This window comes from Narcine bancroftii, chromosome 1 (assembly GCF_036971445.1).
Source record: "Narcine bancroftii isolate sNarBan1 chromosome 1, sNarBan1.hap1, whole genome shotgun sequence".
Taxonomy (NCBI): domain Eukaryota; kingdom Metazoa; phylum Chordata; class Chondrichthyes; order Torpediniformes; family Narcinidae; genus Narcine; species Narcine bancroftii.
In genome coordinates, this window is record NC_091469.1 from 79128550 (window position 1) to 79146136 (window position 17587).

At 40.2% G+C, this 17587-nt stretch overlaps 1 protein-coding gene across 2 annotated transcripts in view; it reads left to right on the forward strand.

Moving 5' to 3' along the window:
* The window catches only part of trpm6 (transient receptor potential cation channel, subfamily M, member 6), a 131682-nt gene that overhangs the window by 24077 nt on the left and 90018 nt on the right, over positions 1-17587 (forward strand). For both annotated transcript variants that reach the window (XM_069930635.1, XM_069930643.1), the window contains exons 9-11: positions 221-355; positions 11832-11885; positions 13718-13858. In XM_069930635.1, the coding sequence (XP_069786736.1) occupies positions 221-355; positions 11832-11885; positions 13718-13858 (330 nt within the window). The remainder of the gene's footprint in view (positions 1-220; positions 356-11831; positions 11886-13717; positions 13859-17587) is intronic.

The following is a 17587-nucleotide window of genomic DNA, read 5'->3' on the forward strand; positions in this document are numbered from 1 at the left end:
AAGTGATTAAGGGGTTGGTGGTTTGATCAGATTTTGAAATGAAGATGGGTTTGTTGCATGTATGAAAGAATTTTCCCTTTCTGGTCCTCATCAACTTTTCTACTTTTTAAAAAAATTTAGACTTTTTCTGCTAGTATAATTCACAAGTTTATAAAGCATCCTTGCTTATCAATGTATCTGCACTTATATGACAGCTAACACAATTTATAATTGTGTGCAGGTGGGCTCACTGGAGCAGGCCATGCTTGATGCTTTGTTAATGGATCGGGTGGACTTTGTGAAGCTACTCATTGAGAATGGAGTGAGCATGCATCGCTTTCTCACCATCTCCCGGCTTGAGGAACTCTACCACATGGTCTGCCAAATAGTTTGATTCTTTAAATTCATGCAGCTTTCTTTCACATGTCAGAACACTTATTTATAGAGGATGGCCACAGTTCAATGCTGAGTGAAATCAATGAGTGAAATCAATTTTAGGCTGATTCACTATATGTCTTAAATAGAATATTTTGTTTGAGATATTTTCTGGTTTATTTGAAGATGTAAAAAAACGGGTTGGATAAAGAGGATCCTGTTGATGTAACAAATTTGGATTTCCTGAGGGCATTGATTAACATAAAAAAAATAAGTTTACCAGATAGGTGCACTAGCTCACGAACCCATTATTGCAAAGTATATGGTACCTAAAAGTAGCAAAGATTTGATACAACCTTACAGGGGACTTCTTCCTTTTAAAATTATTTTTATGGAGTTTTGTCATACATTATAAGTCCATGTAAATTAAATATAATATACATTTGGATTGGTATCATATTGAAATAATAATACATGGACTCATATTCCAATCTAAACATATGGTAAAAAAGGAAAAATAAAAATAAAAAGATTATAAAAATCTAACCTCATCCACCAACCAAGGTTGAAATTGGTATTCAAATGGACTTGATATTGAGCAATGGCCTCCAGAGATTTGATGAAACAGGCCCATTTACTGCATCCCCGCACCAATTTTAAAAGTAAGCTATAAATGGACACCAAGTCTTATCAAAAGAGTTCTTAATCTTCCTAACATTTTGTCTGATTTTTCTCCAAAATTAGAAAGGACATAATATCCAGTAACCATTATCTATGAATGGGTAGGAAGTCCCCTTTCCATTTAAGCAATATTCCTCTTCTAGCCAGTAATGTAGAAAATGCTAAGACTTGTTTTTGGTTAGATGTTAAATATATGTTTACATCGCTGGAGAAGCCAAACATTACAATCAATGGTCATGGTTCTAGATCAATCCCAAAAATTGTTGAAAATGTTCTGAAAATAGCTGTCCATATTCTGCTAAATTAGGCCAAACCAAAACGTATGTACCAACGAGGCTTCAAATCTCTTAAATTTGTCACATAATGAGTTGATATCTGGATAGATATGAGTGAGCTTAACTTTAGAAAGATGTACTCTTTGCACCACTTTAAATTGAATCCAACAGTGCCTAGCATATAGAAATGAGTCATGGATAAGGGAAAAAAAATTGAAATCCTATCTTTTTTTCTCCTTTTCAGTTTTAATTCTAATTAAAGAGATTGTTTTTAACTTAAATATTTTATGATATAAGGTGGATATTACACCTTTATATACTAATGGTAATTCAAAATGTTTGTCTATGAAATTTGGATCCAGAAGATAAGGAAATACGGAAAGTTTAGAACAAATAAAATGTCTAATTTGATAATATCTAATAAAGTGTCTGGCAGATTAAATTTCATCATCAATTGTTATAAAGATGCTAATTTTTGTTGGATAAAAGGATTTTAAAAATTTTCATCCTTCATAGTTTGCATCTAAAATGGTGGGTTGGAAGAAATGATTGAGTAGAATAGGATAAGTATATATAAATCCCATAATTCCAAAAAAAATTTCCTTAATTGACTCCAAATCTTCAATTTTTGTCTCATTATTAAATTCTTTGTAAGTTTTGGAATAGAGGGAGGTAAAGGTGAGCCCAATATCACCCATAAGAAAGTATTTTTAAGGGATTTCAATTTTGTTTCCATCCAATTGGGGCAGTCATGTCAACTATAAGAATGTCAGAAATAAAACTTCTCACACATGAGTCTCTTTAAAACTGATGACACGACAAGAGGGAAAGGAGTGGTATTAGGAATCTGTATATAATGACCCATATTATTTCCTTCTTTTTCCACACAAGGGGTATATGGATGTTGGGTGGTATTTTCTGCCCAGCATTTCTCAGGAATTGAGGTATGGGAAATGAAATTACCTTCCTTTCTTCCCCAAATGTGGTCCTGAAACAGGACCACTGTATCTCTGCATTTCTTACATTTCACACCTGATAAAGACATAGGCAAACTAAGAAAAATCAAAGAACATAACAATAACATTGTGAATTAAGTCTTTTTGCGAAATCGTAAGGTAAGAGGTTTTTCTCCAGGAATACAAGTCCAATCTGAGTTCGTATCAGGGTCCTGTGGCGCCTCTACAGGTCCCTTAAATCTGGATGCGTGTGTCCACCCCTTCTCTCTTGTTCGTGCTGCAGCTTCTGTAGTTAAGAGAACTTGGTATGGACCTTCCCACTGGGGCTGGAGTTTTTCAGTCTTCCAGGTCTTGATAAGAATCCAGTCTCCTGGTTCCACTTTGTGTAAAGAAAAGTCTAGAGGCGGTGTTTGTGCCAATAGTCCTCTCTTTCGTAAATCTGTAAGAGAGCGTGACAGTGCCTGTAAATAGTTCCTAACAAATATATCCCCTTCCCCCAAGGTGGGACACCCCTCAACTGTACTCCAGAAGGGAAGCCCAAACATCATTTCATAAGGGGACAGCCCTACATCTTTTCGTGGGGCAGTACGAATTCTCAATAAGGCTAGGGGCAGACACTTTATCCAAGGCATTTTAGTTTCCACCATTAACTTTGTCAATTGGATTTTTAGTGTTCCATTCATACGTTCGACCTTCCCTGAGCTTTGTGGATGCCAAGGGGTATGTAATTTCCAAGAGACCTGTAATGCATCACAAATCAATTGCTGGATTTTTGAAGAAAAATGTGGACCCCTGTCTGAGTCTATAGAATCCATTATACCATATCTGGGGATTATCTGCTCTAGGAGGAGGCGAGCTACTGTAGAGGCTGTAGTATTTATTGTTGGGAAGGCTTCTACCCATCGGGTAAAGTGATCTATTATCACCAACAGATATTTCCATCTTTGAACTTGAGGTAACTCTGTGAAGTCGATCTGGATACGTTGAAAAGGGCGTATGGCTAATGGTTGACCTCCCATGGTCCCTGTCCTCATTATCTTCTTATTAATTTTTGTGCATAGGTAACAATTTTGCACCTCTTGTTGGGCCAAGGTGTAGATTCCTTTACACACATATTCTCGAAGCACTGTGTCACATAAGGCTTGGGTGCCCCAGTGGCTCTGTTGATGCAGGTGTTTTAAAATATTGCGAGTTATTTCTTTATTTAGAACAATTCTTCCATCTGGTGTTTTCCATGTTCCATCAGGTAACTGGCTTGCGCCCAGCTGATCCATGTTCTTTTCTTCCTTAGCAGTGAAAATGGGAGCTGTCTTTATGCCTTGCCTTATTGGGATTAAAGTCAGCAAACGGACTTCTTGTTGCATGGCTGTTCTTTTGGCTTCTTCATCAGCCAGTCTGTTTCCAATTGCTGTCGGGTTATCTCCCCTTTGATGGCTTGGTATGTAGACCACTGCTATTTCTTGGGGTAATGTTAAGGCTTCTAGAGTCAGAGTAATCATCTGTTCGTGTGCCAATTCCTTTCCTCTTGATGTAATTAGACCACGCTCCTTCCAGATCTTACCAAAGGTATGCACTACTCCGTATGCGTATTTGGAATCTGTGTAAATCGTTCCAATTTTCTTTGCCAGTATTTTGAGGGCTCTCTGCAAGGCATATAGTTCACAGGATTGTGCTGACCAGCTTCCGGGTAGTCTCGTGGATTCTACTACTTTCCAAGTATTTCCTTCTATTATAGCATACCCATTTCTTCTCATTCCGTCAACACATCTGGCGGAGCCATCAATGTAGAATTCATATCCTTCTCCCAGCGGAGTATCGCAAAGGTCTTCTCGGGTCTTGGTCTGAAGATCTGTCAACTCGACACAGTCATGCTCCACCTCTTTCTCTCTGTTTCACTGCCGTATAAAAACTGAGCTGGGTTGCAGCTATTAATCTTTGCAAACTGTAAATCTTCTCCAACCATTAAAATGGTTTCATACTTTAATATGCGAGAATCAGTCAGCCATCGATGGGCAGTTTGTGTTAATAAAACACTCACAGAATGGGAGGTGTACACAGTCATCTTTCCTCCAAAAGTAAGTTTACGTGCTTCCTCTACCAACAGTCAGCAGCCGCTACTCCCTGGATACACGTCGGCCATCCGCGAGACACTGGGTCCATCATTTTGGAAAGGAAAGCCACTGGGTGTCGCTGACCGCCTTTTTCCTGTGTTAAAACTCCCACAGCTGTTCCTTGGTTATGAGTGACAAATAGCTGGAAGGGCTGTTTTAAAGAGGGCAGAGTGAGCACTGGGGCTCGTGTTAGGCGATGTTTCAAGTCCTCGAACCATCCCTCCTCCTCCTGGGTCCATTTCAATGGATAGTCATTTTCATTTGTCAGTTTATCATACATAAACTTCACCAAAGCTGAGTAGTCCTCTATCCATAACCTACAGTATCCTAAGAGTCCCAGGAATTGTCTTATTTCCTTCTTATTACGGGGTAAAAGCATTCTAGTGATTCCCGCAATTCGTTCAGGGGTAATCCGTTTCTGTCCTTTACTTATCTGGTGTCCCAGATATATCACAGTTTTCTCAACAAACTGTAACTTGTTTCTGGACACTCGTAGACCCTTTTTCCCCAGATAATTCAAGAGTCTAATGGTCTCTCTCCTCATTTCTTGTTCCTTGGGTCCTGATAATAGTAAATCATCCACATACTGCATTAGTTGGGAATCATCAGATTGTGGATAGTCCATCAGGATTTGTTCTAGCATTTGTCCAAACAGGTTTGGAGATTCAGTGAACCCTTGGGGCAATACAGTCCACCAAAACTGTCTCCGTCTACCTGTCCATGGATTTTCCCATTCAAACGCAAACATATCTCTACTTTCCTCTTCTAATGGACACGTCCAGAAGGCATCCTTCAAGTCGATAACACTAAACCACTCATGGTCTGGGGGAATCCGACTCATAATAGTATAGGGATTAGGCACCACTGGGTGGCGGGTCTGAACAATAGCATTCAAACTTCTTAGATCCTGAACTAGGCGATTGGATCCATCTGACTTTTTCACTGGGAGTATAGGGGTGTTATAAGGTGACATGCATTCTTCTAATAGTCCGTCTCGTATTAAAGTCTCAATTACCGGCTGTAGCCCTTTTCTCCCTTCCAAAGAAATAGGATACTGACATTTCCTTACCGGCTGATGACCTGGTATTAATGTGACATGTAAAGGTGGGATGTCCAGACCTCCTCGATTTCCCTCCTTATACCAGACTCTCTCGTCAATCTGCCGTTCATCCTCTTCATTTAAAGCGCAGAGGTGGACTCGCACTTCTCCGTCCACAGGGAGGGCACCCAAACCTAGGAGAGCCTGTAAGTCCCTTCCTAGGAGGTTAAATCCAGCCGAAGGTAATAACAAGAGGTCTTGTACCCCTTCTCTTTCTTCCAGTTTTACTGTTACTTGGGGAATTATTGATACCATTCTGGGAGCCCCTTCTATCCCAGAAATTGTCAAATTACTTTTTATAGGCTCAGTTCCGATTGGCACAGTTATTACACTACTTCGTTCCGCTCCTGTGTCCACCATAAACACCACCTCTTCTCCCTTGGGACCAATTTTTAGTTTTACCAGGGGTTCCCTCTTATATTTGGTCCCTAACATTTGGAACCCCTGACACCCCTAATCTTCTTCCATAAGTTCGAGGGCACGAAATTTCCTCTTGTATCGGGGGCATTCCCTCTTAAAGTGTCCTTCCTCATTGCAGTAATAGCACTTAACGAACCTCCGGGGTCTTCCCTCTCTTGGATATCTTGGATTGTTTAGAGGAAGGTTTTGTTTTCTTTCCCCTCTGGATTCAGCATTCATCTGTCGGATAGTCTGTACCATAACCTTTGTCGCCCTCTTTTGATCTTCTTCTTCTCTCTGTACATATACTTTTTGTGCCTTTTTTAACAGGTCACTTAGGGGTTTTTCGCTCCAGTCCTCCTCCTTTTCTAGTTTCTTTCTAATATCTTGCCATGATTTGGAAACAAATTCAATTCGAATAAGCTGTTCACCCATTGGTGTACTAGGGTCCACACCAGCATACTGTTGGACATTCTTTCTCACCCTCTCCAAAAAATCAGTGGGGGACTCGTCTTTCCCCTGGTGGTTCCCAAATGCCTTGGTAAAATTGTGACCCTTTGGCACAGCCTCCCGTATCCCTTTAATTGTCCACTCTCTATATTGTCTCATACTTGCCAATCCCTCGGGTGTTCGTTTGTCCCACCTGGGTTCATTTAAGGGATATTTTTGTTCATGGGGTCTAGGGTCCCCAGGTTGTTCATATTCCCACATGAGGAGGGCAGCCCGTCGAATCATCTGCCTCTCCTGGGGTGAGAATAATGTTCCCATTATTGCCTGCATCTCTTCCCACGTATATGTGTTTGGTCCCAGGAATTGGTCAAGCTGTTCAGCCAGTCCTATAGGATCTTCCAATAACTTTTTCATTTCTTTCTTAAATCCCCGCACCTCTGTACTAGTTAGGGGAACATTCACATATCCCGTTCCCCCTCCCGGTCCTCCCATAGGAACTTCTCTCAGGGGATTTAGGTTTATTGAAAACTTTGATGGTTCTGGACCAGTCTGGGATCTTGTCCAGGGTCGGTTTACCGGTGGAAGTTTAGGGTCCGACTCCCTTAATTCATCCTTTTTATCCCGGCCCCCTTCGGGGCAATCAGATTCATCACCTTTCCCCTCCGGTAATAAGCTTTCCTCGGGCGCAGTAGGCACCGGGGGAATATAAGGAGAGGGAAGGTTGTCCAGAGGTTCCCATTTCTTTTCTCCTGCCACTCTCAATTTAAAACATTCTGTTAAGGATCCTGGCCAGGGAACCCAACAAAATGCATATGCTGACTCTTCTTGATTCACCTTTGGTCTCGAATTTACATATATGTTTAATGCTTGTCTAACCCAATCCACATCAGATCCAAATTTCGGCCACCAGACCGAGGAACCTTTAATAGGTTGTTTTGACCAAAGGAGACAATATTGGACCATCTTTTTCTTGTTTTTGTCCCGATATCTTTTACTATCCCAATTTTCAAACATTCTCCCCAAAGGGCTGTCAAGGGGTACTCCCAGGAATTGTCCTGAATTTTCAGACGAGCCCTTAGATTTTGATCCTCCCATTTTCCCACCTAGATCTGTTTATCGTTGCTGAGGACCCTCTCGTTCTGGACCCTACTCCCTTCTTCTCAGACGCCTTGTCGGAGGTACTGTCCCTCCTTCGGTTACCGCTGAGGTTTTCCTGGGGTTGACCCCTCTCTTCTCGGCACTTCGTCGGAGGTGCTGTCCCTCCTTCGGTTACCGCCGAGGTTTCCCTGGGGTCTATCCTAGAGTCCCGCGACAGGGTCCTCACGCTACGACAAAAGATCTATACCTGATCTATTACGTTAGGTTTTTATCCAAACAGGTGTATCCCGTTACACCTGTTACCCAATCCCCACACCACAATCGTAAGTCGTCACTTACCGGTGTCTTCCCGGGGATTGAACCGTCACCCTTCTCCTCTCCGTCTTGTCGTGTCACCCTGTCCGGATACCACTCGCTCAAGCCGCCCGAAGCGACGAGCAAGGGACTAGGAGCCGCTGAACTCAGCGGGGTGCACTGCCTCCGATGTCCCTCTTCTCGCCTCCCCTCACGGCCGGAGTGTAGATCCCGGACGAGCCCCCATTTGTCAGAAATAAAACTTCTCACACATGAGTCTCTTTAAAACTGATGACACGACAAGCTTTATTTACAAGTCTGCAGAGTTGGACTCAACTGGTTTCTCACCAGTTAAGCCCCGATACATACAGTGCATTGATTTTTATACCCTTATTGTTTGCCCTTCCCCTTCTTATTAATACTGTTTTAATTGGTTAGTATTACAAAAGCATTCTAAGTATAACTGCATTTTTAATTATCACGTACGTTACGTACGCTGTGAACTCTACATACACTAAATTCTGTTTCTCACCCTTCTTATCAATCCTTTGTCTCCTGCATGTCTCTCACTATGACCATGAAAAGATAGGTTTAAAAAAACATATTCAGCAGATCCTTTTGTCCTTGACTGCTAGTAAACTCCCTGTCCGTTCTGGCTTCCCTGTTTATGTTTAATCATCACATTTTAACTTAAGTCTTTTTAACCTAAATTCTCTATATAACAAAGAACAAAAACATATTCCTTATGTTCATTGCCCAATAATAATAGCGAAAATTCTCCAACATTTCTTATGTTCTGAAGATAACTTATTTATTCTTGGTTTCTTTCCTTGCCATATATATGACATAAATACTTTGTAGTTTTATTTAACCAGACTAAATCAATACCCACTGGATGGTCACCACTTTCTCTAACTATGATAGGCTGTCTTAATTCAATTAAAATGAATATTTTACCAAAATTTTTATTTTTATTTCATTCATTACCAATTTTTATTTCTAAGTCTTTCTTTGACTCATTGGAATCATATATATGGCAAGGAAAGAAATCAAGATTAAATAAAAGTTATCTACAGGGGACTTCTGCCACTACATCTGGAATATTTTGTAAGGATATATGTTCTTGCATTGGAGGCAGAGAAGAGAAGGGACTGACATATGAAGACATTTTGTTCAGGTTGGATTAAGCTGATAGGAGTATAGAAGAGGGACATTGATAGGGTGGATGCTGAGAGTATGTTTCCTAGTGACGGTTCATGCAGGGCAGAGCTTCAGAATATCATTCATTTTTGATTGAGGAGTGGAAGAACTTATTTTCAGGATTATTTTGTAACTACCTGACAACTGTGGAACTGAAATTATTGAATATATTCAAGTCATAGATTTAACAATATCAAAGATAAAGGGAGTCTAGGGGTATGGGTAGAGCATGGAAAAGTGGTGGTATGGCCATTGATTTGGTCAACTATGATCTTATTGAATGATGTTGAGGGTTTAAGGAATCAATTGGCCTACTCCTGATCTTGTATTTTAATCCTTTTATGAAACCCACAATAGACAAAACATCACATGGACTGGCAGGAAAAGTTATTTTCTGTTCAGCCCGTCATTGGAATCATGGTCACTATTTGAAAAGACGGGACTAGGCAAAGTGGCTGTGAGCTGGTGCTCTCTTTGACATAACTGATTGTCAGCGATTCGCTACTTGTTTTGATCCTTTGCATGCGATCAGCAAAAGGCAGAAAGCTGAGAGAGGCTGGAGTTCAGATACCAGTACTCTCACTCCACCCTTAACGTTATCACTGGGCCTGTTGAAGGAGGACTGTGGTACTGCAAAGAGGAGCCTGCTGCATATAGTATCTGGCCTCTTAACCCATGTACATTGCAATGGGATCACTCAGCAACACTCAATGGGAAGACTTATTTATTTTAACTTTTTAAATGAGGTATTCACTTAATTGTATGTTTTTAGTTGGCTTTTAAAATGGTTTTTAATTATTTAAATCAAGTCAAACTTTCTTTTAATTTTCTTTAACTGTCAGAAGTATTTGAAAAAGGGTCAAAAGCCTTTGGTGTGGGTGAGTTGCATTGTCTTCCAGGCCAGGACTTCAGTCCTAAGGTCCTGTCACTGCTCATATTAGCTGCTCCACCCACTAGACACTAGTCGGGTTGGACTGCAAGTTTGTTTAACCCTTGACATCTGGAAACATTATGTACTGGAGGTTAGGCACTCTGGGAGATGAGTCTTGGTCAAGTTTAACGAGGTCGATTTCAGTTCATTACTGATGTTGCTGGATTTGCTGAAGGTTTTTATAATTTTCTGATGCAACGTTGTCCCTATACCATACCAAAAATCATTTTAAGTATATAAAAAGAGGTTTATACCTCAATTATGCACAATGTTACCCAAATCTCCTTCCTTGAATTCAGATTGATTACAATTTACTTTTTTTTGTTTTTTTTTTAAAGTTATTTGTTTCCTATTGCCCACAAACTTTTAGATTTCAGATCAGATTTCTGAATTCAGATTTATTGTTAGAATGCATACATGACATCTCCTACAACCTTGAGATTCTTTTATTCCTGCGGGCAAGGCAAAATGACCACTTATTGGCTGTGCAAAAAAAAACTGAATTAACATACACATGTAAGCAAATAAAGAAATGTAAACAAACTGTGCAATATAGAGAGAAAATATTCAATAAAATGCATAAGTAGGAGTCCTTAAATGAGTCCCTGATTGAGTTTGTTGTTGAGGAGTCTGATGGTGAAGGGGTAGCAGCTGTACCTGAATCTGGTGGGGCGAGTCTTGTGGCACCTAGACCTCTTTCCTGATGGTAGCAGTGAGAACAGAGCATGTGCTGCATGAAGTGGATCTTTGATGATTGCTGCTGCTTTCCAACGGCAGGGTACCTTGTACATGTTCTCAATAGTGGGGAGATTTTACCTGTGATGTCCTGGTCTGTGTCCACTACCTTAAGCAATGCTTCACGCTCAGAGGTATTGTTGTCCCTATACCATACCATGATGGAGCTGGTCAGCACGCTTTCCACCACACATCTGTGGTAATTTGCTAGGGTTTCTGGTATACCAAACCTCTGCAAACTCTTGAGGAAGTGGAGGCACTGATGTGCTTTCTCCATGATTCCATTTGTGTGTTGGATCCTTGAGAGATATCTGAGATAGTGACTCCTAAGAACTTAAATTAGCTTGCCCTCTCCAACTCTGATTTCCCCCAATGATCACTGGATCATACACCTCTGGTTTTCTCTTCCTGAAATCAACAATCAGCTCCTTGGTCTTGGCGACATTGAGTGTGAGTTATTGTTGATGCATCATTCAGCCAAATTTTCAGTCTCCTTCCCTTATTCTGAATCATTGCCTCTTTTTGTACGACCCACTGCGTGGTATTGTCAGAATTTGTAGATGGTGTTGATGTGATACTGATCCACACAGTCATAGATGTATAGTAAGTAGAGCAGGGAGATTGAGGAGGAGTTTCTTACCATTCCTTATTGATTGTGGTCTGGAGGTGAGAAACACATTGCTCATTATTCTTCTTTCTTTTCTTTCTTTGGCTTGGCTTCGCGGACGAAGATTTTGAGGACTTCCAGAAAATCAGATAACTTTGGATAACAATCAAACAGATTAGGGATTTGTCCTACTTGCAAATGACAAGAATAAATGTTTTCTTTTCTGATGTACCCAAACATTCCTGTCAGGCAAAGGATTCTGTGTGACAATGCAATACACAAATGTGTTTGAGAAACTCCACAGGTCACACAGTATCCATATAAAGTAACGGGTAACCAACATTTTGGGCCTGGGTCCTTTGTCAGCTTGAACCAAAAACAGGGAAGCACCTGAATAAAAAGGTAGGGGGAGAGGAGAAACCGGAGAACAGGGCAGAGGGAGGAGAAGAAGCTGATAGGTAAGAGGTCATAGCTGGATAATGGTGGGAGGATAGAAGAATAAAAAGCTGAAATGTGATTGGGGGAGAAAGTAGCTCTTTGATGGGAAGGGAAGGGAAGGGGGTGGGAAGTTGGAGAAAAGAAGATAGAGTAACAGAAAATATACTGATGTATTAATAATGTATTAATAATTTACTCCACAGAAACAAAGTCCAACTAATCTTTTGTTGCACCACTTGGTTCAAGATATGAAGCAGGTAAAGTTGGGTGTAGAGACACTCACTAATTTGATATTAGTGTCCTGAAGTCCACAATCATCTCCTTCATCTTGTCCACATTGAGGTTCGTGTTGTTACTCTCACAACATTTCACAAGATTTTCCACCTCTTCTCTGTAGTGTGACTCATCGTTGTTGCTAATGAGGCCAGCTACTGTGTCATCTGCAAACTTGATGACACTATTGGAACTGGATCTGGCAACACAGTCACGGGTCAGTAGCATGAACAGGAGTGGGCTGAGCACTCAGCCTTAAGGTGCTCCAGTGCTCAGTGTGATGGTGGTCAATGTTCTGCTACCAACCTGGACAGAGTGTGGTCTTTCCATTGTTTTGTTCTGAGGCCATAAGGAAAAAGACCATAAGACCACAAGATTAGAATTAAGCCATTCAGCCATTCCAGTCTACTCTGCCTTCAATTCAAGGGTGATATTTTTCCTCTCAACCCCATTCTCCTGCCTTCTCTCTGTACTCTTTGAAACCCCTTGCTAATCAAGAACCTATCAACTTTCTCTTTAAATATATCAAATGATCTGGCCTTCACAGCTCTCTGTGGCAACAAATTCCACAGATTTACCACCTTCTGGCTGAAGAAATTTCCCCATATCTCTGTTCCAAAGGGCTGCCTTTTTATTGTGAGGCTCGGCATTCTGGTCCTAGACTCTCCCACAACTGGAAACTTCTCACAACTGGAAACATCCTCTCCACATCCACTCTATTTATCCCTTTTAATATTTGTGTGTTTCAATGAGGTTTCCCTTCAACTATCTAAACTCCATTGAGTACTGCCCCAGAACCATCAAATCCTCCTCATACCTGCACATCCCTTGGATCATCTCCAAAACCTCTGCTGGACTCTCTCCAATCCCAGCATATAATTTCTTGCATAAGGAACCCAAAACTGCTCATAATACTCCAAGGTGGTCTGACCAACACCTTATTAAACCTCAACATTGCATTTTTGCTTTTATATTCCAGTCATCTTGAAATAAATACTAACATTGTGTTTGCCTACCAGCTATTGTCTAGGTATGTGTTAACCTTTTTGGACCTTTACTTTCTCTTCCTATTTAAGAAAAATAGTCTATGTCTTTAGTCCTTCTGGCGAAGTGAATAACCATAAACTTCCCTTCTCTGTATTCCATCTGTCACCCATTTGCCCATTCTCCCAAGAGTGTAATATGGCATATATTTATATGTACTTAGGTAATTGTAAATGTGGTTGTGATTCTTCACAATGTTGATTTATTTATTATAATGAAAAAGTAATAAAGCAAAAACAAACTTCTTTGCTGTATTCTGCATCAAAGGAAAATGCTAACCTTCTAGGATATGAGTTATTTGGCTGTACCAGCAATCAAAGAGGAGTAGAATTTTTGAGTAAAAAAATAAGACATCATTGTGGGACCAAAGATCTTAGGTGCTACGATGATGCCCTGCCTATTTATATGAAAAAGCTATGTTCAAAGTGGATATATGAAAAACAGCTGTTTATAGCACTTCATTTGGGTGGACACTGGCCATTATATTGTTACAGAAAATAGAAAATCTGAATGAGGAAAGAGTCAACAGGGAGAGGCTACATCTACATAGGTTTTTTTGACATAAGGAAAACTTAATCCTTGAGATTTTCAGTCTCAGCATGGCATGTTCCACAGATTTACCACCTTCTGGCTGAAGACACAGCTATTGCATGTGAATATTAAGCTGAAGTAAGTCAACTCAATAGGCAATGAGATGATTGAAGAGAATTTTGCATCACCAATAAAGTATACAGATTTTACAGATAATTTTAATACCAGTTCTTGTTTTTAGAGCAACCTACCACCTGGTTATAAGGTTACTCTGGTCGATATTGGTTTGGTGATGGAATACCTGGTTGGAGGTGCATACAGAAGCAGTTATACACGGAAATCATTTAGACTCATCTATAACAGCCTCTACAGACAGCAGAAGGTATGGAAAATGCTGTTTTCTCCTTTGTGTGAATGTTCTCTTTTATTGATGGCTTTTAATTCATTGATTTCTGTTATGGTTGTGTTTTTAAAAATTTTATTTTAATAACTATTCGGGAACTGTAAAAAAACCAAATAATTTTAGTAATCAAATCTTCTTTAATTTAACTAACCACTTTTCCCACAACTATTTTGAAGGAAAAGTGGCTTTGAGTGTTGGTAATGCATATGCAATAAAACCCCTAGTATCTGGCACCTAAGGAGATTGTAGATGCCATTTAAGTGAGTTTTCTGGTCATTTGAGATTCACTCTTACAATGCCTAACTAATACACCCGCATTAAGAATAAACAGTTTAAAAGTCAAAAATATAGTACGGCACTTGCAATGAACAAACTTCACTTGTATGAATATATAAAACTTAAAGAATTTTACTTTACTTTCAGTCACATTCTTTGAAAATATTTATCGTTCCGCTATTTCCATGGATCTGCCCGAAAGATGAACAATAATATTATAGAGAATTAACCCCTCCCCCCCCCAAGTTTACAGATAAATCCTAACTAATACACAATAATTTACTTATAAAAACTCTTACTAAGCAGGGATTGAGCCTCTTACTAAGCAAGCAGACAACATCAGCAATAAGCTCTTCATCCTGGGCGACACTATTTTATTCAAACACAATTTTATTCAAACAGTTGCAAGGCACTTTGCTGGCTGAATATTTGCTCCCATCTTCACCAAAGGTTTATGTGTTACTTCACAGAACATTTACAATTTCAAACTTTTATTTACATTTATATATTTAAATAATTTTATTTATTTATTTGTTTCCCTTGACTTTTTTTGCCAGTTGCTTGAATTCTGGATAACAGGAGTTTTACTGAGTTTAGTTTGCTATCACAAAACTGGTGACAGGCGTGTCATCTTATTTCAACCTGATTGGTTTAAATTGCACTCTCAGATTTGAATCAAAGATTCAGCAGTGAGAGATTATAAATCTGTCAATATTGCTTTATTTCCAGGGGATTGTGAATGAATTACTTGTGTGATTAAATTAGAGGAGTTCTGATGGCATAAGAAAGGAACAAGAATGGATAATATTATTCTTTGAGTTTACTCCAAATTTAGCATTTCCCTCAACTCCCTCAAGTTTGCATTTCCCTGATTTACTTTCTTCTTTTAGGATCCAGAATACTATTGATTGCATAATATTCAATGATTAACCCTACAGAGCCCTGTAAAGTAGAGAATTCTGAAGATTCTCAAGCTTGACTAAAGACACTTTCTTTTTTGTTATTTAATTCCAAGTAACCAATCATTCTCCTGAGTATGATCATTAGTTTGGAGACTTCAGCAATGACAATCAGTATCTGAGCATTTCCCCCTGTCACTGAGATCGCCTCCTATACTTTTAAAACCCCAGAGGCAATGTGCCCTTCTCCTCCTCTCCCTCAGGAAATTAATCTCATAAATTGATGTTGCACCATCTGAGGCTAATATATCTTTCCTTGGTTTACAAGATCAAAACTCTACAAAATAAACCATTCTCCTCTCCCCAAGTTTTATTTAAGAAAAAAACATTCCTATTCTTATGTTTCCACTTTGTAATAAATCATTTGTCCTCCTAATTGCTTGCTGTATCTGTATATCAACATTGTCAATTTGTGCACCTAAATGAAGCACTTTGAATCTTACAGATACATTCATTTTAGAAAATTGTTCACCTTTCAACTAATTCCTCTTATGGTTTTCTTTATTTTCCCTTCAAAGTGAACAACTTCCCATTACCCCATTCTTCTCCTCATATCACCTGACACACTATCTATTTATAGCATTCTTCACAGTTTACTTACTGACCCAGCTCTGAATTAAATTTGCATGAATTAAATCCAACCTATTTGGTATAACTGATAATGATTGTAAATAGCTGAGGAACAAACCCTAATGTGCCTGCAGCTCTCGATAAGTTGCATCTTGCATCTCTGAATATGATAGATCAAAAACAAAGTATTAATTATAATCATGTGGTTATACTGCCTTAAAGCACAGAATCAAATCTTTCTTATCCATGCTAATCCCATTTACCTGCATTTGGCCCATGGTCTTCAATGCCTTGATGATTTAAGTGCCTGATCTCTGCAGCCACCTTTTTTTAAAATCCATTGATAAATGCCATCATGCCATGGGGATTTATTGACTTTTAATTACATTTAATAATATTAATTACTCTAAAGTTCCACACGGATGCTAGGTTGGACCAACTCATGCAAGTACTGACTGTGATCAGCAGGTTTGGACGTGGGAAGGAATCCTGGAGGCCTGAAGTATCCTTAAAGAACTCCACTAAGTTCATCAAACAGGACCTTCCTTTGCTGAATCCCTGCTGTGTCTGCCTGATGGATCCATTGTGCTCCACATATCTCGCTATTTCTTCCTTAATGAAAGCTTCAAGCATTTTTCCAACCACAGATGTTAAACTAACTGGGCTATAATTACTTGCCTTTTTCCTACATCCTTTTTTAAATAGTGGCATGACATTCGCTGTCTTTTAATCTGCCAAGTCCTTCCCAAAGTCCAGAGAATTATGGTAAATAATCACAAAAGCCTCTACTATAAATTCTGCCATTTCTTTCAGTACCCTGGAATGCATTCCATCAGGACTGGGGGAGTTATTTATCTTTAGACTCACAAGTTTGCTCAGTACAGGTACACAGTCCTTTATCCAGAATTGGGGGGCAGTGTGTTCCAAATTTTGGATTTTTCCAGATTTCAGAACAAATGCCAGCTGCCCCAGATTTAAGCCCACCCAAATTGTGCTGCCATATCCACCCCCTTCCAGTCGTGCTGGCGTCTCTCCCCCCACCCATCCGAGTCATGCTGTCATCTCTCTCTCCTCCCCCTGCCTGAGTTGCGTTGCTGTCTCTCTCCCCCTGCCTGACTCGCGCTGCCGTCTCCCACCCACCAGAGTCGCGCTGCCATCTCCCGCCCACCCAAGTCACGCTGCCATCTCTTACCCCCCCTCTTTCGACCACCCGAGTCGCACTGCCGTCTCTCTCCCCCTTTGCCCACCTGAGTCACGCTGCCATCTCTCTCCCCCTCGCCCAGCCGAGTTACACTGCCGTCTAACTCCCCCTCGCCCACCCGAGTCGCGCTGCCATCCTCACCCACTCCCCGCCCAACCTACCAACCTAGTCGTGCTGCTGTCTCTCTCTCTCTCTCTCTCTCTCTCTCTCTCTCTCTCTCTCTCTCTCTCTCTCTCTCTCTCTCCTTTCTCTCTCCCTTTCCTTCCACTCCCACTTTACCAGCATGAGGAAAAAAATGTCGGTTTTTGGAGCTTCTGGATTTTAGATATCCAGATAAAGGATTGTGTACCTGTACTACCTCTTTAGTGATAGCTATTGCATCTAGGTCTTCACCCCCTTGGTCATATCACTCAAAATGTGGCATCTCTTTCCGCTGCAATGCCAATGATACTCATCTCTATCTTCCTTTGAAACCTAACAACCAATCAAAGATAGAGGACTAACTGTCTAGAGGACATTAAGTGTTGGATGGCTCAAAACTCTTTACAGCTAAATGAGGGCAAATTTCAGGTTATCCTGTTTCAAAGTTACTATCCTAACACTGAGCCTGAGTGTTAAAGTAGGGGTTGGGAAGAGAGAAGTCTATTCCTGACACTTGAATTGCTGAAGCAATTTTAGGGATTTCTTTCCAAATGACATCAC